At 34.0% G+C, this 27,139-nt stretch overlaps 1 protein-coding gene across 3 annotated transcripts in view; it reads left to right on the top strand.

The window, feature by feature from the left end:
• KCNIP4 (potassium voltage-gated channel interacting protein 4) overlaps positions 1 to 27,139 on the top strand; it is a 1,185,503-nt gene that overhangs the window by 289,080 nt on the left and 869,284 nt on the right. Inside the window, exon 1 of one of the 3 annotated variants that reach the window (XM_007496664.3) lies at positions 2,197 to 12,499. The exons of the other annotated variants lie outside the window; for them this stretch is intronic. Coding sequence (XP_007496726.2) covers positions 12,412 to 12,499 — 88 coding nt within the window. The 5' untranslated portion in view covers positions 2,197 to 12,411. Of the gene's footprint in view, positions 1 to 2,196; positions 12,500 to 27,139 lie in introns of those variants that run through there. 3 annotated transcript variants of the gene reach the window in all.

Here is a 27,139-nt window from a genome sequence, read left to right as displayed (position 1 = left end):
AAGAGATTTTTTGTTTCAGTTCAAAGTACTAGAGCTTCAAGTTTTTCATGAACTATGAGAATTTAGGTTTATTCTGAATTTCCATTTTTTCCCTAATTCTAAATTGCAGGTGGAATTGGAAATTTTTAAAAATCCTTTTTTTCTATCCTAAGCCTTTTCTTACCTCAGATCCTTCTGGAACAGGTGTTGGGAACATTGCCATGCCCACCATTTCAGCCCTCACCTAATAGCTCAGGACTCTTCTTTGGTTTTCCATTTTCTTTTAGAAGAAATATACAATTCTACCTCTGACCATCGAAACTTTTCATTAGCTCACCTATCAGGTACCATTATATTATATGTTTCACTCTAGCCTGCAGTTAGGTGGTACAGTGGGCAGAACTCTGGGTCTGAAATCAGGAAGATTCATCTTTCTGAGTTTAAATCTGTCCTTAGACATTTACTAGCTGTGTGACCCTGGGCAAGTCATTTAACCCTGTTTGCCTTGGTCTTTTCATCTGTAAATGAACTATAGAAGAAAATGGCAAACCACTTCAGTGTCTTTGCCCAGAACTCTAAATGGGGTCAAGAAGACAGACACAATTGAAATAGTTAAACAATAACAACAAAACCACTATAGCCAGACATCTATTCCTACTCATCTGTCCACTGGCAATAGACAAATATATTTAGTCCCTTTTCTCAGAGCCTATCCTTTTTCCTCAATAAAATAGCACATTATCCTTTCTTTAAAATGTAGCATTTTGCTTTCTTCAGCATCAGATAATTTTTCAACAAATATTTTATTTTTTATAAATATACCTTATAGATGATAGACATATAAAATTTGGGATATGTAATTATATATGTATGTACACATATATAAATATATAATTTTTCTATATGATAGGCCTTTAGATATTTAAAATAATGATCAGGTTCCCAAAGCTACTGCCTAGCAAATTCTATTAAATAGCTTTCATATGTTTCTTTAGATGCTTTCAGAGTTAGTAGCCTGGAAAATTTCTCATATTCTTTTCTTATGGTGATATTTCATGGATTTGAGCATTTCTCTGATGGGAACTGAACCATGTTGGTTTCTCCTGTACCTCTGGTTTTATGTAATGCCATTGGCCACCGTTAAACATATCCAAAGACTTAATTTGGAACATAGAACTTTCATATAAATATTTAGAAATATTTAATTGAATATACAAATTTATTGTGCTATTACCATTTCCTCAAGTATCCTGGTATAGAGTTCATGAAATATGGAATAAACCCTTTTTCATATGCATTCTGTATGGTACCATATCCTATAGAGAACAATTATATGCTTACATATAATTTCATGGAGAGCATAGAAAAAGCATATTATAAAAAAAAATTAACCCTGAGATCAATGTCCAGCCACATAGCTTTGGTGAGTCATTTGACTACCCTGAGTATCAGTGGCCATATCTTTAAAACGGGAATAATTATACTTTTGCTGTTGATAGTACAGGATTATGGAAAGAATGGCACATGGGAAACTGTATGGATTATAAGGTCATAGATTTGGAGCCAAAGGAGATCTTAGAGTTTATCTAAGTCAACTGCTTCATTTCACAAATATGAAACTTAGGTCAGAAGATGTGACCTACCCAACATCTCAAAAGTGGTAACAGAGTTTAGATTTGTAGTTTATTCCCCAATTCCAAATCCAACTTGCTCATATTTTCCACTGTACTGAAATGTGAGCTACTTAGAAGATTACCATGAATTATCTTTCATTCAATGGAATTGATATAGATATGGACTGTGAACAAGTTGCTATTCTATCACTGTTCTTTTACACTTATTGTTGTACAGATTTTTGATCAATTTATAAAAGATTTTGCTGTATTGTTAAAGAAGTATTAGGTATAAGCTCATTTTCTATAGTTATCTTATCAATGAAAGCATTAAAGCCTTTTTAGAACAATTTCAGTAGCAGAGGAAAATTCAAGTATAAGTATTCCATCTTGTTCTAACATATTTTGAAAAGTTTTCATTTGATATTGTGTGCTGCTCATGATTATTCTATTGACCTATATCTATTAAAGACACTATTCTTATTTTTTTATGGGGCAATGTTATATCTGAGTAATTGTTTTCTAGGAATTTTTCTGTAATGATATTCTAGTCCCATTATATTTATTAAATTTTTTATTATATTTTGGGATTTATATTTGGAAAACAAGGATCTCTAGTCTGTTAATCAACAATAGTGAATTCTGGCAACTTGATTGAATCTTTCTATTTATTTGGTACTAAACTTTTGCAATCTACAGTGATGAAACTTAGTTTCTCATTTTCCAAATTCTGAAGCACTTAATAAGTCTTGAATCCATAGCAATGATTTTTGTACATTTTGGGAACAATGATCAGATGATGAATAACTTTCAAAAGTCTTACTGGTTTTTTGCAACAAATTTACATGATAGTGTTCTTTGAATGCTTCTTTGTTGAAATATTTAAGTGAACTCATGCAACATTAAGGGAATTTTGTTTCCATGATTGTATATTAACTGTTTCATAGGGTCCATCTGAAGATAGAGCAATTTTGAATGTATTTTATAAGTCTAGTGGGGGATATCCTTTGTTACTTAGTATTTCATTTTCATCTTTTTCTGATGGGGTGACTACCATTATTCTTATAAGTATACTATCCTACAGACTGTCATGTTGTAGAATAACATAATTGCCTTTTGAAGGTAAATATGATAATTAGGATGAAACTCCATATTTTATAGGTCCAATCTTTAAAAGAAGTAGGCAGAAAAATAAGTACTATTTTATTTTATGTAACTTATCCTATTTCCATGTGTTTTCCATATTATTCATTTTTATAATAGAACAATCTTTAAAAACCAAAACCTCAAATCCTTTGTCCATATAAACAAGTGATAAATCATATTCGAATTTATCTTGGTACAGGGTATGAGATCTAAACCTAATTTTTCTCATACTGTTTTCCATGTTTCCCAGCAATTTTTAAAAAACTCTTACCTTCCATTTTAGAATCAATACTAGGTATTGGTTTCAAAGCAGAGGAGTGGTAAGTTCTAGGCAATGAGGGTCAAATGACTTGCCCAAGGTCACACAGCAAGGAAGTGTCTGGGGTCAGATTTGAATCCAGGACCTCCCATCTCTGTGCCTGGCTATCAATTCACTGAGCAACCCGGCTGTTTTTGTCAAATAGTAGATTCTTATCCCCAAAGTCAGAATCTTTGGTGTTATCAAACACTAGCTAATTGAGGTCATTTACTCCAAGTCTACTCCATTGATCCAACCTTCTATTTCGTAGCCAGTACCATATTGTTTTTGATGATCACTGCTTGATAGTATAGTTTAAGATGTGGTACTGCTAAGCCACCATGTGGATGTACACAACTCATTTTCATGCAACATCTCTCATGTTCTCTTGCTTCTTCTTGTTTTGCTTTTCATAATTTCATGTAGATCTTTCCATGTATTTTTCCAAAATTAACCTGTTCTTTCCATATGACAGTAGTTTTTCATCCCAATCACATACCACAGTTTATTTAGCCATTCCCAAATTGATGTGTATTTAAAGAGTTAAATTTTCCTTTAGTTACTGCTTTTGTTATATACCATATGGTTAATTTCCTTTCTTTAATAAAATTCCCATATGATTTTGATCAACTTCTTATGCTCACTATATTTTGATAGTATTATCTTCCATGTAGATCAGAAATTAGGGATATTTGGCAAGATTCCTTTATCAATTTATTTAGAATCAATGTTATGTCTGAGCAATTGTGGTTAGCAATTTGGTCCTTGAAAATATTTAATTGAAGCTGATAGGTTGAATTCTCCATCATATTTTAGATTCTGCATTTGTAGGATGGTAATTTATCATGAATCACTTCACAAAATATAGCAAGCTTCTTCTACATAATTTTAGCTAACAAATTCCTTTAAAAATTCTTTTATATTTTTCATGAATAAATATTTTTTCCTACCTTCACATCAACATCCAAACTGCCAGGGGGAAGTGGGGAAGTAGAAAAAGAAAACATTTTTTTAACAAATGTGAATAATCAAAACAGATTGATGACCACGATGTCTGGCCCTGCTGAAAAGCATAGAGCTCATTCACCAGCTTGCCTCATTCACCTCTTGGTCAGGAGGTGGGGTAGCATGCTCCACCACTGTTCCTCCAGATATATGATTGCTCATTTCATTGATAAAGAAGTCTTTTGAAATTGTTAAAATGTGAACAACATTTATGTTTTTGTTCCCTTGGTTCTGCTCACCTTACATCAATTCATACAAGTCTTCCAAGGTTTTATTGAAATTGTCCCTTTTATATACTAAATATATGACTTTGGAATGATTATTTTCCTTTTCTGAGTCCTAGCTTCCTCAAATAACAAATTAAGGAGTTGTTCTAATTTATTTTTAGAATTCTTTCCAACTTGATCATTCAAAGATCCTTTCTTATGCTTTAGTATTATTATGTTATATTCATATAGAATTATTTCCTCAGCCATTCCCCACTTGAGAGTTACCGCTTTAATTTCCAGTTGTTTGGCCATGACTTATTAGGCATTTGTTAGGTTTTAAATACTACAGCCTGAAAAAATTGGTTCCATACATTCTACCATGTATCTATATAATCTACATTGAGCAATAAGTCAAGGATTTGTAGGTATACTCCTCCAATTTTCAGTGGCAATGACCTGAATTAAAATTACAATTACAAATACTTCTATTCCACATATGTCAGCATGCTTTAGCCATTTGTTTTATGCTTCTTTGACAAAGTACTGTTTGGTGAATTCATGTGGCTTTCACCTATGGAGGATCTTTTGTTTTCATTCTTGAATCATAAACATTTTATAAGGATTATTCAGAGGAAAAGCATTTAGTTACATTCCACAAACCCCTGGTTGTATACATATTCTCATCCTTTGTTATTGCTCAGTGAAATGATGTCTCCTTTTCCCAAACTTATTTCTGGAGGTTTTCCTCTTTTTATTCTGTTTTCTAAGAATATGTATGGGTCTCCTTGTTTCCTTTTTAGAGAATGGGAATCAAGTTCTCTATATATGCTTTGTGGTACTTGGCCTTAGGTTTTCTTAATATTAATAATTTTGATATTATTGTTACTTTCATTCTCATCATTTTGACAGGGTGTTGATTCAAATAGTCCTCAGGAAAGTTGCAAAGTTGCTATTATATTTATTCTTCTATTTTAATGTTCTATAGACATGCTATTATTTGTGTACATTACATGTTCTTTGGACTCTTGGAGAGGTGGGCTGCATAACTTTTTTTGTAGTTGAATAAAAATAATAGGATGCAAGTACATTCTCTGTAGAGACACTAAAAAAACAAAATTTTATTACATCTCTAATAGAAAACAAGACCTAAGGGCTAATATATATCTCGCTCTGTTTCACATGATTTTTATTTCTGTTAGAATTATTACATAACAACTATTTATGTAGCATGGTATCATCATTACAAAGTATCTTTGAATCCACTCTATGTAGAATGAAGGACTATATGTTCTCATCCTCCCATACACAAAATTGGTGTGAGTTTGCAGGCGCCATCTAGAATGATTAGTTATTTATTTGTCAGCTAATGGAAACCTAGTCACTTGGAGGGTAGGGGTTTTGATCTCTGGTACAAGTAGATAATAATTTTGAGTTTTTGTTTGTATTTTGATAAAAAATGATTTATCATTAAAGGCTGACTAAAGTTGGAACAAATGTTTATAGCACATTTAAAAGATTTTTGTTCATTGAAATAGGGAAAGATGATATTCCTGGAAGGATAATGGACTTAGCAGTCAGTGTAGTTTCCCTCTTCACTGGACACTGGTTATTCTGATATTTTATCAAGACCCATTTTCCAAGCCTGTGACTTTGCCTCAAGGCTCTGTTCTGTGTCTCTTCTCAGCCCCATGGTGAGCTATTTTTATTCTGCACATGTTTAATTTTGCAACTTGTGACAATTTGAAAAGTATAACAATGTCTTTTCACCATAAGATGAACAGGATAGAACAGGTCTAATTTAGGGTTTGGGGAAGGTGTGATAGCCTTTGGAACAAAGGTAAGTGAATATGGACAGACTTATTGAGAAATTTGACTTTTTTTTTTCTCAGTAGAGGAATGGCAACCTTCCTCCTTTAATAAATGAAGAGTATTTTTTTCTCCAGGGATCAAATCCCTTTACTTTTGTGGGCATTCCAGGGAGCCATAGAGGTGACCCAAATACATTAAGATCTGTATTGCTCTGACTGGGCTTTCAGTGAAGCAGCCAGGAAGAGAGAACATTTCCTCTGATAGGCAATTAAGGTAAATGCATCTTTATATTAGCCAACACTTTCAAATCCCTGTGAAAGGTACTTAACAAAAAAGATCTGAGACTAGTTTGTTATGATCGCTCAGAAAATGGTCTTTGTATTTCTGAAGCAGGCATGGTAGTGCCTGTGATTCAGTGACATGTGAAACCAATCTGTTTTAATTAAAAATGCAGCATCATAAGGTCTTTGAATTCTAGAGCTAGAGAGAGGGTCTTTTAAGTCCATTCAGATTCAAAGTTTCTCCTTGAAGAAAAACAAAAGAAATCTCATTTTACAGCTGAGGAAGCCAATGCCCAGAAAGTAAAAAAAAATGACTTGTCCAAAGTAATGTAGTGAGCTAACAAGGAGCTAGAGGCTAGCTCTCCTTAGCTTAGAAGAAAGGTTAGGACCCAGAGAACCTACCATTTCTATTATACCTGCTAATTTTCTTTCTTCCTGAAGACAACACTCCCTCACAGGCTATACATTTGTTCTACATATTTCTAACACACTATGTATGATTGAATATGCTAGTGTCTTCCACCTCTGAGACTGTAAATGCCACCAGGACTATAATTTATCTAAACTTTGAATTTCACTCCAGTACAGTGAATACTCTACAAAATAGGTACTTGATAGATGTCTTTAATAACATTTGTTTCCTGATTAAATCATGTGAAGTTTGAGTATTACCTCCATGAAAGAAAACTTTCACCTCTTCTGATCAGCCCCACTATTCTCCTTTGGGACTCCTTTCTATAAAAATATGAATTTTTCCCTCAAGTCTCAAAATCTTTGGAAGGTAGAAAGGCATTTCATTCAAGAGCAGGCAACTGTCAATTAGTCTCAGTCCACATGGGTAGAAAATGAGGTGAAAGGCTAATCAATAATTCAAAGAATATTCCCATTGCATTTGGAGTCGGAAAGTTTGGGAATTTAACTCAAGAGGTATGTATCATGTTTTTCTGGTAACATTAAATGGAGTCACTTTCCTAAAGCATATACATATGGAGGATATTTAAGACAGAAGAGTAAGAAAGGAAAAAATAGAATGTATTGAGAAGACAGAAAAGCAGGGTTGAGAGGTCATAGAAATTTTAAAATAGTATTAAATAGTCACCAGTGCTTAACTTGCAAACCAGGTCATCTCACTGTGGACAATGAAGGATTGATTGCCTTTACTGGTAGAAGGCCAATAATCCTACTGCCCTATATCTAATGAAAAAGCAGTCTTTTGTAGGCCTGAAGGCAAGAATGAGAGAAAGGAATAACAATTCTTGATTCTTATTGATAGTGTAATAACAGAAATAGCTGCTCTCAGAGGAAGTGAAACTAGTTTTCTATTTTTTTCTTAACTATTTGGAAACCAACAAAAAGGTCAACCAGGAAACATGTAGCTATGTAATTTTATTAGTTTTTTCTTTTTTTTTAAATTTTATTTAATTGATTAATTTAGAGCATTTTTCCAGGATTACAAAAATCATGTTCTTTCCCTCCTCTCCCCCCAACCCCCTCCCATATCTGACATGCAATTCCACTGGGTTTTATATATGACATTGATCAAGACCTATTTCCATATTGTTGCTATTTGCACTAGGCTGATCATTTAGGGTTTATAACCCCAGTCATATCCCCATTGAATCATATGATCAAGCAGTTGTTTTTCTTCTGCATTTCTACTTCCACAGTTCTTTCCCTGGATGTGGATACTGTTCTTTTTCATAAGTCACTCAGAATTGTTCTGGATCATTGCATTGCTGCTAGTATAAAAGTCCATTAAGTTAGACTGTACCAGTGTATCAGTCTTTTTTTTTCCCTAAATGCTCTGGTTATTGTATTCATCTTACAGATGTTTTATGATGTCCTTACATTCTACAGATGTGATTTGCTTTAAGCCAACCCTATACATGAAATACAGGTGTGTTGTGTTGTGTGTGAATGAGAGTACCAAACATGTTAGGGACTGATGATTTTAATTGGAATCATTATAGGATTTTATAGGATTAATTTAGCTAGTTACTACATTTATATGGTAATAGTTAGCACTGATATAGCCTTTAAGTTTTACAAAGATCTTTTTTACAAATATTATTTCAATTTTTGTTGACAACCTGGAAAGTAGATGTTATTATTATCCCCATCTGACTGAAAAGGAAATTGGGGCATGGCATGTAGAGGTAAAATGACTTGCTTTGGTCAGAGAACCAATTAAGTGTCTGAGACTGGATTTGAACTTGGGTTTCCTTTGAGGTTCAGTACTCTTATTCACTGTCATCTAGCTGCATAGATATTTTTAAGTTTATATATATATATATCATTTACAATTCAAAAGCAATTTTTACTTAATAGCAACTAGAGAGAATATTATACTAGCATCCAAAAAGATCCAAGCTTTATATAAAACAAGGTTCCTGCCTTCATGAAGTGGTAATTCAGTGTGAGAATACGTATGGTGATTGTTCAGACGCCCTGGCTTCCACCTGTCAGCCAACTCTGACCTGGGATTCCCAGAAGGTGCACAGTGATCACACCCCAATAAAACCTCTGAGCTGGCAGACTTAAAGTTGAGGGTAGCAGCCAGACTTCAAACCTGTTGGTTTGGTAAGTTGGAGGGATGTTTGCTCCTACCTTATGAAGACATCCCCAAGGAAGATGAACAGAAGAGAACAATTTGTTCCAATATTCATGAAAGTGGCTGCAGCAGGGGCTGAGGAGGTAGAGCTTCTTTGCCAGACATTAAAGATGCCAAGGACATGCACTGCATCCCACACCATCACCGGTTGTTGTGACTTTGGTCCTGCCACTGGACTCACTGACTCTGAGAAAGAGTGAGGCTGACAACTTTGTTCAACTCTGCTTCACTGAACTCCCAATTTAAGTGCAAGATCTCACCTTGTGAGGTCATTAGTTGCCTTTGAAAAAGAAGGATGAACAACAAATACTGACAGGCATGAGATGGAACACAAAATGGGCAAAGCTTTCCTTAAGGTTTCTAATTTTTGTTGCCCTTTTAAATTAAATATCATCTTTCATGAATATGTCTCTTTTTATACTTCCTATGTAACAAAAAAATCAAATTAAAAAATACACAGAGAAAGCAATCCCATATGGAAGTGTTTACTCCATTTTGTCTCCATAGTTGTCTACTTCTATTGAGAAAAGAAATATATGTTATATTCATTTTCCTCTGTAGCCAAGATTGTTCATTAAGGTAAATCTGAGTTCAACTGCCTTTTAGTGTTGTTTTTATTAATAGTATTTTTAAGAGGCAGCCTTTTAAAATGAAAATACTATTCACTCAGGGTTAGTAGACCTGAATTTGGATCCTAGATATGAAAATCTCTTGTAAAAGGGATAAAGTGCTTTACTGGATCAGGTAAGACTTCAGGAAGAAGATGGCCTTTTGGAAGTGTTTTAGAGGTGAGTTAATTCAATAAATGAAGGGCAAGGGAGGGAAGAGAGGATATTCCAAGCACAGTCAGTTATTTTATATATTATAATTCACTTACATAAAATTTTGGTATTTTTTGATTTCAGGAATGATAGCTTTCAGGGGATCATGTATTCTAAAACAGTTCAGGTGCTATGAAGGTTTAATTTAGAAGAGTTCCTTAAGGACTATGGTAGCCATATACACTTTTCTGTATGCTTCCCTTACTTCTTATTTATTTTATTTCTATGTTAAGAAGTAAAGTTTAAGTTCTTTGAGGGCAATGTTGATCTCATTTTTCTCTTTATAACTGAAAGCCTAGCAGAGTGGCTAGCACTAAGTGGTCCCTTAAAAAATCCTGATTTCTTTTGAATTGGAGACCATAATGGTGTCTACTGGAGTTTTGTGGTCACCTTACTCAAAAAACTACTTATGATATAACCATATGTATGCATATTTTTGTTTTTATTTTTGTGTTTTCATCAACTTGTGTGAATGCCAAAATGAAAATTCCTTCCTCTTAGGTAAATTAATAAGTATTCTACAATTTATAGCCATAAGAGTTGACTGGAACAACAACAGGATAAGTGACTTGAAATAAGTCCTGTAGTCCATCTGTGTTAGAGGCAGGAATTGCCTCTATCTATACTATTCCTTATAGCTTTCTCTTCAAATCTGAATATGAGTGGTACATCCACTAAATATCAAAATTTGTTTCCTCTGCTTCAGGTATGTGTATCTGCCCCAAACATTGGCTCATCCTTGGAAATTTTTTAGCTTCCCAGCCACTCTTGGCTCCTGGAGGTGATACAATATATGGCTGTTTTCATATGGAATATTTACAGGTTCTGAAAATGATTCACAAATGTATTTCTTCCTTCTAGGGTCAACACCATGGCTGTGTATAAGTAAAGGAATGTACTGATATTGTAGAGGGTTAACCTTGGGTATTCGCACAACTTTAGGAATCCTAAACAATGATTTCCTCATTATTCATGGAGAGAAAAGAGGAAAAAAAACCCAAAAACCTTTTTTCTTAGAAAATTTGCTGTAGGAAATATTCTGATTTAGTTCCAAGTGCCAGAACCACACAACCTATATCTGAACAGAAACATCCATTTTTTTTAAAAGCACACATCAACAACCCTGAAAGTAAAATTGGGATACATCTGAAGCCCAGAAACTGCCAAAGGCATGGAGAAACCTCAAAAAGCATACTATACCTTCTGAGATAAAAAGCAAGAGGAATATAAATGTAGCTCTGGATTTCTGACACAGCCATCCCTATAGTACTTTCACATTCAAAATAGTGCTTTATGAAGATCTCAAAGAACTTTATAGGTGCCATCTCCATTAACCTAAAATGAACCTTCAGATGTGCATATTTTTAAAATGAGAATGTTTGGAACCTTAGCATAGCACAGCTTTGCTTGGTGAAGGACACACATGTCTTCTAGTTCTGCCTTTTTAAGTTTTGTTTCTTTGTGTACAAAAATAAAGTCAATAAAGACAATTCTGACTAAATTTTGATAAAGTAGCAGCAGAGAAATGCTCCCTACCAATGCAGAGGAACTGAAGCAGTTGGTAAAGTCATTTCTCTCAGGGTAGGACAGGAACCTACTAGGATGCCTGGCACATAGTAGGCACTCATCTCTTTCTTGGTTGAAGACAGATTAGATACCCTAGAGGAAGAAAAGATCAGGCATTTGGTATCAATAGGATGCATGGGATAGAAGACTTCCAATTTCCACTTGGCAGCCTAATTTTCCTAAATCTTGATGAAGTCCTTCTTAGTGGCAGGGCTTTTGAAGGGTGATCACAACTGAAGAAATCTCACTTTTTTTCTGATAATGGAACACTTTCCCCCAAAGGGTACCACCCAGCTGTTTATTTTTATCTTGAAACAGAGAAGATATTGTCTATTTTCATTTCGAATCCCCCTTTCAGCTTCTTCCCTACAAGTCCTGGCTTTTAGGACAAGCCCTTTCCCTGTCTAAGCCCCCTGTCTACAACTAGCACACTGTCAGAGATTTCTCAGATGTCTGACCTTGAGCTGCAGTCTTGCCTAGTTCCTCTTTCTTTTTTCCTCTTTTTTTTCATCTTTATTTGTAGCTCCTGTGTTTATTCTTTAACATGCCTGGTCACTGTTCACTGGGGTCATTTTTTTTTCTCCCCGGTGAGGGTGAGATTGGTCTGACACCCAGTGACCTGTCAGCTGTCTCCCCACCTGCTTACATGCTGATTCATTGATGAGGAAAGAGTTGGCATGCAGGCCCCGCCTCCCTCTCAATGGTCTGTGAGGCTGCTGGAGCTAGTGGAGAGGATGCTGTGGATGGGAGCCTCCTCGGCTGTGTCCTAGCTACTTTACTACAAGTGTGCACCGGCTGGCAGCCGAGCTGCTGCTCCTGAAGACCTTAGTGACCACACTGAGCCATCTCCCTCTCTCTTCACGTTCTTATTTGTTGTCTCCATAGCCGGCTTTTCTAGCTCTTTAAGGAATCTCCTTTTCAGGCAGCACAGCTAAATCCAAAGGAGTTGTAAGGCAGCCTGTGATAGAAACTGAGACACAAGTTTCCCCTCAGAGACTGTCTTTTTCATTTTCTTTTTTTTTTAATTGGCAAAGACTTCTGGCTCTCCTCAGAGGAATACCTTGTTGCTTAAGATGAGTGGCTGTAGGAAACGGTGTAAACGTGAAATATTGAAATTTGCCCAGTACCTTCTCAGGCTATTAACAGGTTCTCTTCATACAGGTAATGACTGCTTTTCTTTCTAGAAGAAGATTAAGTGTGGTAATGAACTTGTAACTGAGCAGAGAGGCTCGCTGTTTTGGTCTTGTGATTTTTAAGGGTGATTTTAAATAAAATGCCTCTTGACAACATTTGGGCTTTTTTAAAAAAAAATGTGTGTAGTACAAATCCTGTCAGTGTTTGGGGCTGTAGAAGTTAATTTTGCTTGTGTGTCTCTTCTGTATATGTGGAAGCAGAATCATTGCTATAAATGAGAGCATCTCTCTAAGGGAGCAAGAGGGGCTGCAGGGTATTAAAGAATAAAAAGTATGGCTCATGCATAGGGTTTATTTCCATCTGCTGCTGCTGCTGCTGGTGCTGCAATTGTTTTACCTGGCACAGGGTAGACCTGCCTGCAGGTATTTGGAAATGCTCTGGAGTAGTCAGATGATTACAGTGCATAGACCAGGTCTTAGGGTGGATCTTGTAATTTGGCTGTTAGAGGGTTAAAGGAGTTGATTTGGGTTCTTCGAATACTTATCAAAATCAATCTATAAAAAGAAATCAGCACCAAAGAAGTTGTATTAGGCTTGATTTTGGGATGGAGTGAAAAAGGATATTTGTTTTAATGTTAAAATTTTAGAATGATTAAAAATAGAAATTATTTAAAACCTGAGCATTGATAGAAGTATCTTTTATAAATGTTCCACATGATTGAGAATAAACCTCAGTAATTGTGCTGCCCAGGAAAACCCTAGCCAGTGTAATTTAGTTCTGGTAACACTTGGGACAAAATTACTTTTTCATGCTAACTGATTTATTAATATGTGAAACTGTTGAAGTAAGTCATAGAAACCCATACATTAAATTGTTTCATTGAAAAGATTCATCCTGATAGTCTTTATTGTCAGTGAATAAAGTCTTGATGACATTTAACTGAGCTGATTTATTTTTTTTCATTAACAAGCAGGTAATAGAAAACAATTTCACCAAAATGATAGCAATTGGCAATGGAAATGTTCCTGTGAGTTGTTAAACAGATATTGAGTATCCTGTCATGCTTCACAGTGTTCTGTTAGATTTAATATGTGACTTTGATCAACTTTCAGCAATCATAAATAACTCCAATTAAGTATGAATATTTTCATTAGAAATTCAAAATTCATCAATATAACTTTGCCACAAATGCATCATTTCCTTAGGATATTTAATTAACTAGAGAGCGATATTTATATTTTATATCTTATTCTGAAACGTTAGATACATGTTGTTTTGTGTTGCTATGGGAATTAAGTGATTTTCTATTGGAAAAAAATTAAAATGCTTTATTTGGTAACTATATCCTGCATTTTCCTGTTATACAAAGTAGCTTATGTTTATATCCTTTTGGGTTAAATGAGAAAGAGCCTCCAAATTAGTATGTGTGTTTGTTTGTGTGTGTGTGTGTGTGTGTGTGTGTGCTATATCACTACATAACTCTCAGCTCAGAAGGGATTCTGTCAAATTGTGAAGAATTGCACTACAAACCTTCTGGCTTTTTATAAAATGAACTGATGCTCCACAAATTTAAAACATCTATGATGTAAATGCATAGAAAACTGGGCTCAATAGGCTATTTTAGAGGATTTAATATATATTTTAAAATCACTGGAAAAGCCTCTGCTTTCTTCAAATTCATGAACAAAAATAAACAAAATCTTTCCCTTGAATTTGAAGAGTCAGGACTGATGGAGGAATGTGAAAAGTTGCAAGGATTATTTACTATCTGTGGTATACCATTACAACTTACTATTTTTTCAAAAAAGAAAATGTGTTGAGAGAGCACTTTGCTCGTAAATGTTCTGATATCCAGCTTGACTCTTTACAACTGCTCACAGTGCTATTTGAAAAGGCCAGTTTATACATTTTACTATCTGCAGCAATAATAAACACTGTTCATATTGCAGTATCTAATGTAAAATTCATTAGGGCACTCTCAAGTCCCTTGGCTAGTAATTAATGAAGAAGTGGGAGGCAAAGAAGAATTAGTTTAAAAATTTGCTTCAATGGTGCATGTTAAAGTGGTTACTAATTGGACTATGAACCATCAGCATATGCTTATGTAATTATTATAAATAAAGAAAAATTAATATGACTTAGAGGGGTTTGAGGTACAGGGGAGTATATCTGTCATTAAACAAACTTGTTTCTATCTTTGGTCTTTTAGTTATGGTTAGCTTGAAAAGTCTGTTGTATATCCCATTTGGGGACAAGTTTTCTTCTGAGATGTACTTCATTACTGACAAGTGCCTGTCCTTTTGATACAAGAAGTCTATGGAGTATTCACTTCTGAAAATCACATGCACACACACAATTAGAGACCCTTTCCCTTGACTTTAATCCTTTTTAGGTAAAGTATTTAGGGACTTGAATTTCCTTTGATGTATCTTATTAGTGGTTATCATGTGCTTCAGGAAATGAACTTATTTTCAGTAGTTACTTATGCTAAACTGTAGCAAACTTAACCTTCTTCAGTATATGATCTAGGGAATTATTTAGCTAAATGTCCTTTTCTTTAAGTTTGAAGCATAATGCACAAATGTAACAAAAACAATTAGAAATCTAAAACAGACTGGATAATCATTTTCATGGGAACTTAATCTACTTTTTTACCATGGTAAAACCATTCATCAAGAGATGAACTTAAAAGCATAGTCTATTTCACCTCTTTGTTATAAGAGAACCCGTAAGCTCAAGGATGCTCCCTTAGCTATAATCATTGACATAAAACTCTAGTGAAAATATTACAGATCCACAGATATCCAGGTTCTGGGTCTCTATCCTAGATCCCATTAACTTGAGAATCCCAAGAAAGTTTCATCCTAGTGCCAATTCACTTAGTTCCCTCTTCTTTGAAGGGTAGGTGGTCAAGCCTTAAAACAATGCGCCATATAAACAACCATCTTTCAATGTGGCTACACACAGTGTCATGCCATATTCTTGACCTTATATGACTTCCAAGAAAGGCTAACTTGAGCAGCATGGTTGCATGAGGATTATTGTACTACTTTATAGGAACATTTGTCTAACATAGAATACCCTCTAACATTATTTATTTGCCCATTAAAAAAATCTAAAGGAAATTCCATTTTTTTATATGAATGAATGAAATTGCCCATTTTAAACTCTTAACTATACACCAAGTGCTACACCAAATTTTGGAGGCATATATATATATATATATATATGTCTTTATATAAATATACGTCTCTAGAATTTTATATATATAATTTTATATATACTTTTATATTTATATATACTGTGTATATTTATATATACACATATGTGCATAGGTGTAAATTACACATTTTTACACATAAGCGTGTGTGCATGTTTGTGTGTATATACATATGAATGTATGGGGAAAAAGGCTCTACCTTCAAGGAGGAAGACAACCTGTATATGGCATTTTTTTCTGGGGAGGTGAATATTCATATTAAATTTATTGGAAAATATGCCTGCATATAAGTAGGGGCATTCTTCTGAAAAGTAGGAAAAAGTTTTCTTCCAGGAATTAAGCCTTATTTTTCCCCTCTTTTCAACTCTGTATAACTCTATTTAGGGCTTTCTTGACAAAGTCCCTGAAGTAGTTTGCTATTTCTTTCTCCAGCTCATTTTACAAATAAGGAAACTGAGACAAACAAAGTTAAGTGACTTGCCCAGAGTAACAAAACTAAGTCAGTATAAGAGATAAGATTTGAAGTCAGGAAGGTGAGGTCAGGCACACTATCCACTGTGCCTCTTAGATATCCTCTTTTCTTCTCTATTCCAGTGTAAATACAGCACTGTTGCTATGATTACACATCCTTGCCAAGTCTAGATGAAAAGATCAGAGTTATCAAGGACTTTTGTGTTGTCTAACTACTTCATTCTTGGTTTATGAAGATGGTGACCAATGGAAATGAAATGGTTTACATAAGATCACACAGCTGGTTAGTGGCTTAGCTGTTGCCATAATTTAGAACTCAGTTCTTAGTTTGTTGCTTTTTAAATTCACCTTTATTGATTTTATTTGATTTCTATTAAGAAAGTAATACCTAATTTAGAAATCTGCATAACATTATTCATTTTCTAATACCTTCAGATTTTAATAAAATATAATTGAGGAGCCTGGGAATGCCTAAGAAATGTAACTCTATCCTGTGTCATTTTAAGGATTTTTCCTTCTTTTACTACCTAAAGATTTCAAATTTGGGGTTGATTGACAGGAAACAATTGACAGGGTAACCCATATACTACTCTAAATTGGAGAAATGAGTCAAATGGCTATATTTATATGAATTATTCCAATGATCAGGCTTACTTTTTCAAGTTATTATTTAGACCTCAAGTTATACAAAAATTAGAAAAATTAATCATATAATAATAAAATATAGAGAGAATATTTTGTTACTATTTTTGTTATATAATTTTGTTAACAAGAAGTGTCTTTCCATAAAGAAACAAGAGAGAAACAAAATGAGCGAAGATCCAATTTTAAAAGGGAAACACTATTCAATTATGTCATGTAGGTCATAATAAAATACCCTAGCCTTCGTAAGTGAGGATGTTTGTATTTTCACAGTTTGGTGTGTGATGTGAGATGTTTTACTAGCAGCAAAGATGGATTGCCCTGTAACCATTCAGACTTGCATCTGGCGGTTTTCAATCAATGGAAGGTGTTTGTGGAATGGGGGGATAAGGTACAAAGTACAGTCCTGATCAAAATTAACCAAAAAATTTGAGGACAAAACCATAAACTAAAGAATTATTAGATTGGAGTGATGAGTCGATTGAGTAAACAAACTACACCATAGATTTGTTGTTGTTGTTATTTTGTTTTAAACTAGATACCTAAAAATACAAAGTAACATCTTGGGAATATTAAATTTCATAAACATTTAAGGGAGCACTGATATATCACACACTATGCTAGGTGAACCTTTCTCTTCTGATGTAGATTTATTAGGACATGTTCTTTTTTTTTAAGTTATATTTTATTTGATCATTTCCATGCATTATTCATTAAAGACATAGATCATTTTCTTTTCCTCCCCCTACCCCCCCACCCCCCATAGCTGACACGCAAATCCACTGGGCATTACATGTTTTCTTAATTTGAACCCATTGCCATGTTGACAATATTTGCATTAGAGTGTTCATTTAGAGTCTTTCCTCTGTCATGTCCCCTCAACCACTGTATTCAGGCAGTTGCTTTTCCTTGGTGTTTCCACTCCCACAGTTTGTCCTCTGCTTATGAATAGTGTTTTTTTCTCCTAGATCCCTGCAGATTGTTCAGGGACATTACACCGCCACTAATGGAGAAGTCCATTACGTTCGATTATACCACAGTGTATTAGTCTCTGTGTACAATGTTCTCCTGGTTCTGCTCCTCTCGCTCTGCATCACTTCCTGGAGGTTGTTCCAGTCTCCATGGAACTCCTCCACTTTATTATTCCTTTTAGCACAATAGTATTCCATCATCAACATATACCACAATTTGCTCAGCCATTCCCCAATTGATGGGCATCCCCTTGTTTTCCAGTTTTGGGCCACCACAAAGAGCGCAGCTATGAATATTTTTTGTACAAGTCTTTTTCTCCATTATCTCTTTGGGGTACAGACCCAGCAGTGCTATGGCTGGATCAAAGGGTAGATATTCTTTTGTCGCCCTTTGGGCATAGTTCCAAATTGCCCTCCAGAATGGTTGGATCAGTTCATAACTCCACCAGCAATGAATTAATGTCCCTACTTTGCCACATCCCCTCCAGCATTCATTACTTTCCTTTGCTGTTATGTTAGCCAATCTGCTAGGTGTGAGGTGATACCTCAGAGTTGTTTTAATTTGCATCTCTCTGATTATAAGAGATTTAGAACACTTCTTCATGTGCTTATTAATAGTTTTGATTTCTTTATCTGAGAACTGCCTATCCATGTCCCTTGCCCATTTATCAATTGGAGAATGGCTTGATTTTTTGTACAGTTAATTTAGCTCTTTATAAAGTTGAGTAATTAAACCTTTGTCAGAGGTTTCTATGAAGATTTTTTCCCAATTTGTTGTTTCCCTTCTGATTTTAGTTACATTGGTTTTGTTTGTACAAAAGCTTTTTAGTTTGATGTAGTCAAAATTATTTATTTTACATTTTGTGATTCTTTCTATGTCTTGCTTGGTTTTAAAGCCTTTCCCCTCCCAAAGGTCTGACATGTATACTATTCTGTGTTTACCCAATTTACTTATGGTTTCCTTCTTTATGTTTAAGTCACTCACCCATTTTGAATTTATCTTGGTGTAGGGTGTCAGGTGTTGATCTATTCCTAGTCTCTCCCACACTGTCTTCCAATTTTCCCAGCAGTTTTTATCGAATAGTGTATTTTTGTCCCAAAAGCTGGGATCTTTGGGTTTATCGTATACTGTCTTGCTGAGGTCTCTTTCCCCCAGTCTATTCCACTGATCTTCCTTTCTGTTTCTTAGCCAGTACCAAATTGTTTTGATGACTGCTGCTTTGTAATATAGTTTAATGTCAGGGACTGCAAGGCCCCCATCATATGTGTTTTTTTCATTATTTCCCTGGATATCCTTGATCTTTTGTTCTTCCAAATGAACTTTGTTATGGTTTTTTCTAAATCAGTGAAGAAGTATTTTGGGAGTTCAATGGGTATGGCACTAAATAGATAAATAAGTTTGGGTAGGATGGTCATTTTTATTATATTGGCTCGTCCTACACATGAGCAGTTAATGTTTTTCCAATTGCTCAAGTCTAGTTTTAGTTGTGTGGAGAGTGTTTTGTAGTTGTGTTCATATAGTTCCTGTGTTTGTCTCAGGAGGTAGATTCCTAGGTATTTTATTTTGTCTAAGGTGATTTTGAATGGGATTTCTCTTTCTAGTTCTTGCTGCTGAGCTGTGTTGGAGATATATAGAAAAGCTGATGATTTATGTGGGTTTATTTTGTATCCTGCAACTTTGCTAAAGTTGTTGATTATTTCAATTAGCTTTTTGGTTGAATCTCTAGGATTCTTTAAGTAGACCATCATGTCATCTGCAAAGAGTGATAACTTGGTCTCCTCCTTGCCTATTTTGATGCCTTCAATTTCTTTTTCTTCTCTAATTGCTACTGCTAGTGTTTCTAGTACAATGTCAAATAGTAGGGGTGATAATGGGCATCCTTATTTCACTCCTGATCTTATTGGGAATTCATCTAGTTTATCCCCATTGCAGATGATATTGGCTGATGGTTTTAGATATATACAGGACATGTTCTATTGATGGAAATAAGACATAATACTTGAAGTTCAAAGTGAAACATATATCTAATTCAGTTCCTTTGATTTACATGTGGAACAAGTGAAGATCAGAAAAGTTAAATGACTTGTTTAAGGTCACAAACCAGTTTAATCCCAGAAATTCTGATGCCAAATCTAGTGCTGATTCTAATCTGCTATTGCCTTTGCTCCCCATTTTTATTTTTAATTAGTAAAGAGTCATGCTACATGAGCAATATATAGTGATGGTTTAGCATATGAATAAAATGTTTGCAATAAAATAAAACTTACAACTGAAGTTAATCTTACACATATTTAATGATATACAATTATTATATTGCATGATAATTGACTTTAATGATAGACAGTATATATAAATCATGGTAGTCATTATTTCTCTTGCACAGCCAAGCCAAAAAGTGTACTAGTCTTTTCTGCTTATATCAGTAACATTTCACACTGTCAGAAGCATCAGTGTTGGCCACTTTCTCTGATACCATGACCACTTCTTGATTATTGTTACACATTAATGGACAAACCATGCTCCCCAGGTTGAGGTTCTATTTTATTGCCTTTCAACATTGCCTAAGTTTGATATTCCCTTTAGTCCTATAATTCACTTCATTTCAATTCTGTCTTCTGATTTCTTAGGAACATTTAAGTAAATTACTCCCAAGCCCTTGGACTGTTTCCTCCTGTCCATTGTGTTGGAAGGTTTTAAATAGTAGCCAGGGGTAGAAAGCATGACCACCTTGTCATAGAAGAGAAGACCAAGGCAAAGTCTGTTGGCATAAGGAAAAAAAAACACACTGAGAATGGACTTGCAATCTCATGGCATCTGTGAGTTTTGGGCATAAGGATGACAGCCTGGGAGAAAGTCCAGGTATAATGTATGATTTCCTCTTTTGTCTTCCATGTATTCTCCTTCAACTCACACCTCAGATGCATATATATATATATACACGTATATATATATATATATATATATATATATATAATATGCAAAACAAACAACAAAACTTTTCTACTGTGTGCTCTCTTTACCAGATCCTTGGACTCCAAATCAAGTTCCTGTGATTTCCTTCTTTGAATTAGAGACAGAAAACTGAGTTAAAATGATTTACCAAAAGTAGCACAGATTGTTGATGGAGGCACTCACCACTCACCCTTTTATACTTTAGAACCATTGAACTTCAACCATACTATGCCTGGTGTGCACAAACAACTTAACAGGAAGTATGCAAGGACTTTTCTAAGTCACTCAGTGATAAGATGAATGTGAACTTTTCTCCATCACATGTACTTTGACCCACCTACCAAACCCCACTTCCTCCATAATGACTTTTTTTGCAGTCAAGCTTATAAAATATAGTGTGATTTTCATGTTTTTCATAAGCAGAGAACATGAATAGCTCAATTTACAATTTTAATAGTCACAGCTCTTTATCAACTGGCTCCTACCTCATGTCTCCAATGCCAGGAAAACATATGATTTCCACAAGCAAAAACATTTTCTTCTTTTACAGTTAAGATGTCACCTTTTTCATAAAATCTTCTTGATGAATCTAGGAAAGTGTTATTTTCCTCCAAGTCGTCCTATGAGTGATTTCTGCCCCCAATCTTTATTTTACTTTAATCTGTATATTATTCTTCCTCCAGTAAAATATAAGCATCCAGGGAGAGGAATTTTCTCTTCCCAGCACAATAGGCACCCAAGAAAGGTTTGCTAAATTGGTCCATTAAACTTAAGTAAGGTAGAGAGTAAAAGGGAGATGTAATAATCCCTTAGAACTGACATCTTTTTTGAGGTTATAGATCTCTTTGGCTGGCTAGTGAAATTTATCCTATTTTCAAAAGCATACAATTTTAAAAAATGGAATTATAGAGGAAAGTGTATATGTATATGTGTGTATATAAATAATATAAATATATATGACATATATAGATATAGATATATAGCTATAAAGTTCATGGAACCTCCTGTTCTAGAAGTATACTCTTTGAAGGGATAAATATTGGAAAATTATTGGGAGGAAAAAGTAATGAGCCAAGGAAGTAAATGACAGAAGATAATATAGTGATATTCTTGAAGAATGGAGGAAGTATTCCTAAAGTCTTAGGAGGGCTTTTGCTGCTGGGTAATTGGTTTCTTCCATCCTCACAAAAACATTAATGAAGGTTTGAATGCCACAGTTGAGGAAAGATTGTCCATGTAACATGGTTTTGAGGACTTTGTCTTTTAGGAGATAGTTCAATTTCTAACTGTTGCATTACTTGAGTTTTCCCTTACTAATTCAGTATGTTTTAACTTATTTCTTCTATTTGCTACAAAATACATCCTCTGAATTAGTTGATTCAGCACTGCCTTAAATTTTCTAGTTGCTTCATTCAGTTACATAAACATTTTCTTGTCAATATAGTGATAATATTCTTCTTATTTAATTTCACAGCATTTAACTAAATATTGGGCCCATATCAGGCCCTAGAGGGATATGGTATGATTGGTTAATCCCATTTAAATTTTTTTTCTTGTTAGCTCATTCAAGTTGGTGGGAATAAAAATGAGTGACAAATTTCATTGAATTTTTAATTATTTTGCTTGATAAAAAAGGTTTAGACATAGAAAGAAGCTTAGAGGTTATCTAAATTTCCCAGTTTTTATACTTGAGGAACCTAGGGATCAGAGAATGTTCAATAACTTAAACAAGACACTAGAGACTGCAAATGTAACACCTAGTATTTGATCCCAGATCCAATGACACAAAACTCATATTCTTTCCTCTAAATAACACTTTTTCTACATTGACTAAAAGCCTACCGAATATAGGTTCTCAAAAATTGTAAACCGGTAGATTAATGGGGAAAATGAATGGAAATCAGGATACCTAGTTCTAGTTTCAGTTCAAAAAGAGTATCCTGGGTCTTCATACAAGGGTATCTTTCAGGCAATGGCCTTCATTCAATTCCATCCTTTCTTATTTACCTCTCATCAAATCCTCCCCTTGCTGTCCTCATCACTAAGGATAGAATGTCATATATCTTTTCTTATCGTATCATATCATCTTTTCTTTTTTAAAGAAACTTATAAGTTTATTTAGCAATGGCCCAGGCAATAACATGACCAATTAAACTAATCATAGATTTACCATATCTAAATAGACATTGTCATTATTACTCCATCTTTACCATTTCCTAAATTGAAAATTTTGAGCATTTTTCTATAAAGAATTATCAACCCTGAAGTTTCTGTAATTTTGTTCCATTATACCCTGATATAATTCTTTAGTCAGGCAAAAACTTCCCACTATATTAAAGCTGAATTTTTAAATAAGATAGTAGACAGTATTTTGTAGGTATCTTATACTATTACGCTGTCTCCTTTGAGTATGTGTAGGAAATTTAACTTTCAGATCCCAAAGATTTTATTTATATTTAGAGTTTGCATAGATTACTGTTGGGAAATTTGAATTTTTTGGTTACAAGCCCAGCAGTTGGCGATGTGGTCTCCCTTGGGATGGTTTAGTAGACACAGCATAAAACTGATCTTTAAAATACTAAAAGCTTTTTATAGAACTGTCTTCATAGCCTTTTACAGCCTTTCAACTTTCTAACCATGTTATAAGCCCCTGAGCCAAACAGTCAATCTATATGATCATTATAATAGAAACGTACATATTGTAACACCTCATAAAAAGAACCATGTGAAAGAATGGGAAACTTCATTTCCCATTCACTAACTCTAGTGACCTTGCCAAATGGAAAGCCTCCCATTGTAGAGATGGAAATTCTGAGCTTGGAGGGATTGTGATTTTCCCAAGGTCATACAATAGGTTCAAGGATGGGTAATAGAAAATAAGATGATTCCCAACAAAGTAATGCAAGACTAGACTATTATATTGTGTCTGGGAAAGTGAGATTAAAACAGACCTAAGATGATTTCTTTTATCTGTGTTGAAACATACAGCCTATCTTAATTAACAGGGCTTTCCCCCTTTTTGTACATTTGCTTGCTATTCTTCAATTGCAAAGACTCTTGAATTTGTCAGCATAGGTGTTCTTTTCAGTATTGAACACTGCAAATTCTCATGCCCTTAGCAACTTTTTTCATGAACTGTTTGGACAAAAGAATTGATCATCTAGTGGCCCATTTGATAGTGATAATAATGTATAATATTAGAGTAATGAAAGGAAATTATTGATTCCCTATGTTTTCCATTCATAGTACCTACTTTTTTAAAAAGTACAGAAACACATCTGTCTTGCAACCAGACTTCCAGCAACCTCAAGCATCTGTAACTTGGCTAAATACAGAATGAATAGTGACAAAAATAGCAGGGATGAGCCAAAGATGTAAAGATGATGCTTAACATATTGTGGTTACTTAGGAGGAAATGAACCTGGCAAGGGTGAGGTTTGGTTGGTTATGGTAAGAAATAGCCAGTCAATTTCAATGAAGCAGAAAAGAACAGGAATCCAGCAAAGTGGCAAACAAAGGGATGAGGGTGAACATGAAGATGGAAAGTAGGGGGACAAACATGAACAGAGATGACAAATATTATTAAAGACTAATAGCAGATAGGGTAGTCCAGGTGGCACAATGAATAGACTGCTCATCTTCCTGACTTCAAATAGCACTTCCGACACTAACTGTGTGAACCTGGACAAGTCACCTCTATTTACATCAGTTTCCTCATCTGTAAAATGAATTGGAGGAGGAAATTGTAAACACCTCTGCTAAGAAAACCCCAAATGGGGTCATGAAGAGTCTGGCAAGACTGAAAATGACTGAAAAATAAAAAGGAGGTAAACTGACAGTGGAGAATAAATGATAAGGGACTTCAAGGAAAATAAACCAGTAGCCTGACCAGTTTACCTACCTAATGCTCAATAGCCTATAATGGAGGCATTATGCCTCACTAAAGGATCATTAATCATAAGGAGAGGGAGGAAGATTGAAAAAAGTTAAGGAGGACAAACTAATGGCAGGAACTTCCATATGCCCCTTGACACCAGCTTTTTATGTCTGTCTATAATAGAAGTGTCAAACTCAAATAGAAACTATCCCCTGCATATTGACTTAGAAAATCACAAATTAACATTATCTAAGTTGTATTGTATTTTTACTTACTTTTCTTAAACATTTCCCAACTTCCTTTTAATCTGGTTTGGGCATCATTCTTGCAGTTTTGCAGGTGGTTGGTAGGCAGTGAGTTTGACTGGTCTGGCCTAAAATATGGTACAATTATATATTCTGTTTTAAATAAGGAGTTCATTCCAGAAAGATTTTCATCAAAATATTTAAAAGTATATAAATAATACTTCATACATCTAGAAAATTCCCTACCCTTTTTAGCTTTTAAATTTCAGGGCAAAAAGTACACTTTTTTGGTTTATATATCCTCTATACCTAACACCTAGCTGTACCTTGTATAGAGTAATGCTTTAAAATTTTACCTAATTTAGATTAGTGCTTTAAACTTTATCATCATTGGACTAAATATGGGGAGGGGGAGGAGCTTTTATAATTGAGAAGTCATTGTACATTGTAAGCTTCCTCTGTAGAGGTTTTAAGGGTGTTTTTAATGACCTAGGAGGGACTTTTTTATTTTTTCTTTTGGTTATTTGTTTTCCCCAAGTTAATGAGGAATTCAGTAATCTGGAAATTCTAGATTACACAGATTTTTTCTTAAATAATCAGAGAAATACAGCATAAAAGAATATCAAAAAGTCAAAATTGGAAGGTTCTAGGTTAGTTTTGTTATACATTGGGCATGAATATACTTCCATACTATTGTTGAATACCTTTTAGAGAATGATCAAGGTAGATATTGATGAAAAAATTTAATTTTTAAAATATTATTTTAACACGCATTTCCTAAAATTCTAGTTTCAAATTCTCTATTTCCATCATTTTTCATTTATACATTGAGAAGGCAAGCAATATATCACTTATATATATATGAGGTCATGTAAAAAACTTCCATATTCACCATGTTGCAAAAAAGGCAAGTTAAATTAAATTTAATAATTATAAAACTTGTCTCTATGGAAGACAAAAATATTTTTATTCTTTTGTGTTTTGAGTTTACATTTCAACTAGAAAACTAAAAATAATCATCTAATTTTTTCACAATGAAAATAGTTATAATTCTAATTCAAATTCCAAAAATTTGTAGGTTAGACAACAAATATAATAAACTCCAACAGAAAAGATCTTTCAGTAGCCTTCAAGTGAAGACAAAACAAACAAACCTCTATATTATAGTGAAGAGATCATTCCTGGTTTGTGCTATTTTCTACCTCTTGAATGCTGTTGACATTTCTATTTTAAAATCAGTCTGCATTATTTTTACTGTTAAACAGCTTTGCAGTTTTCTGTCATTAAAGAACCTTCTGTGGTTACATAGCAATTTTAAAACAGAATTTTAAAAATAACTCAAGTGATAAAATACTAGTATTCTAATTATATCCCTATCCAGTTAAATAACATCCTTAATGTTATATAGGTATAGCTTTGATAACAATGGCAGCACACTCTTTACAGTGATTTGGAAGAAAGCAGTGAGAGACGAATCTAGAATCAATCAACATTTATTAACTGTCTACCATGTGCCATACACTGTGCTGAATGCTAGAGAGGCAAAAAGAGACAAAAGATCATCCTTTCCCCAATGGAGTATACAATCTATGGGTAGTCATTGCAGTGTATTTATTGTTTTTTTTGTTTTTATTTGTTTTGTTTTTCAAAGTGAAGTACCTTTTTTTATTTGACAAGTGCTCTCTTTTCCAAAATGTTTATTATATACTTAGTAACCACTACTAAAAATACTTAAAATAAATTTGTATAATATTTCTTATAAAACCACAAATTCCACATTCTTTACACTTTGTTTAAAATATGTAAATAGATGTGTATTAATAAAACAATCTGCTTTTGAATTCTCTTTGTATCCTTTACTTTGATACTTTTCATTTTGTGTCTTTTTTAATATAATCATTAGTATGTATTCTCTTTTCTTCTCTTTCCATCTTTTCCTATATTTTCCATATTTTCTTTATATACTAATATCTGCAATTGATTTCTAATAACATAAAACAATCAATTATATTAAAAATCACAATCTATTCATACAAATACTCCCATTCATTGCATTGAGGTTATTTCTAGTTATTTTGTCATCACAAACAAAACTTCCATGAATATTTTCATACTTCTACAGATTTTTACTCTCTCAATAATGTCTGTAAGGCCTAATCCAAAAAATCGGACAAGTATTCTTAGATGGATAGAAATATTTACTCCATTTATTTTTTCCATCTAAATACATAAAAAATCTCTCTTATTATATATAGTTCCAAAATATTTCTTGAAAATTGTCTTCCTTT

The sequence above is a fragment of the Monodelphis domestica genome, chromosome 6 (genome assembly GCF_027887165.1).
Source record: "Monodelphis domestica isolate mMonDom1 chromosome 6, mMonDom1.pri, whole genome shotgun sequence".
In the NCBI taxonomy this organism is placed as follows: domain Eukaryota; kingdom Metazoa; phylum Chordata; class Mammalia; order Didelphimorphia; family Didelphidae; genus Monodelphis; species Monodelphis domestica.
This window is presented reverse-complemented; position numbering and strand designations above follow the sequence as displayed.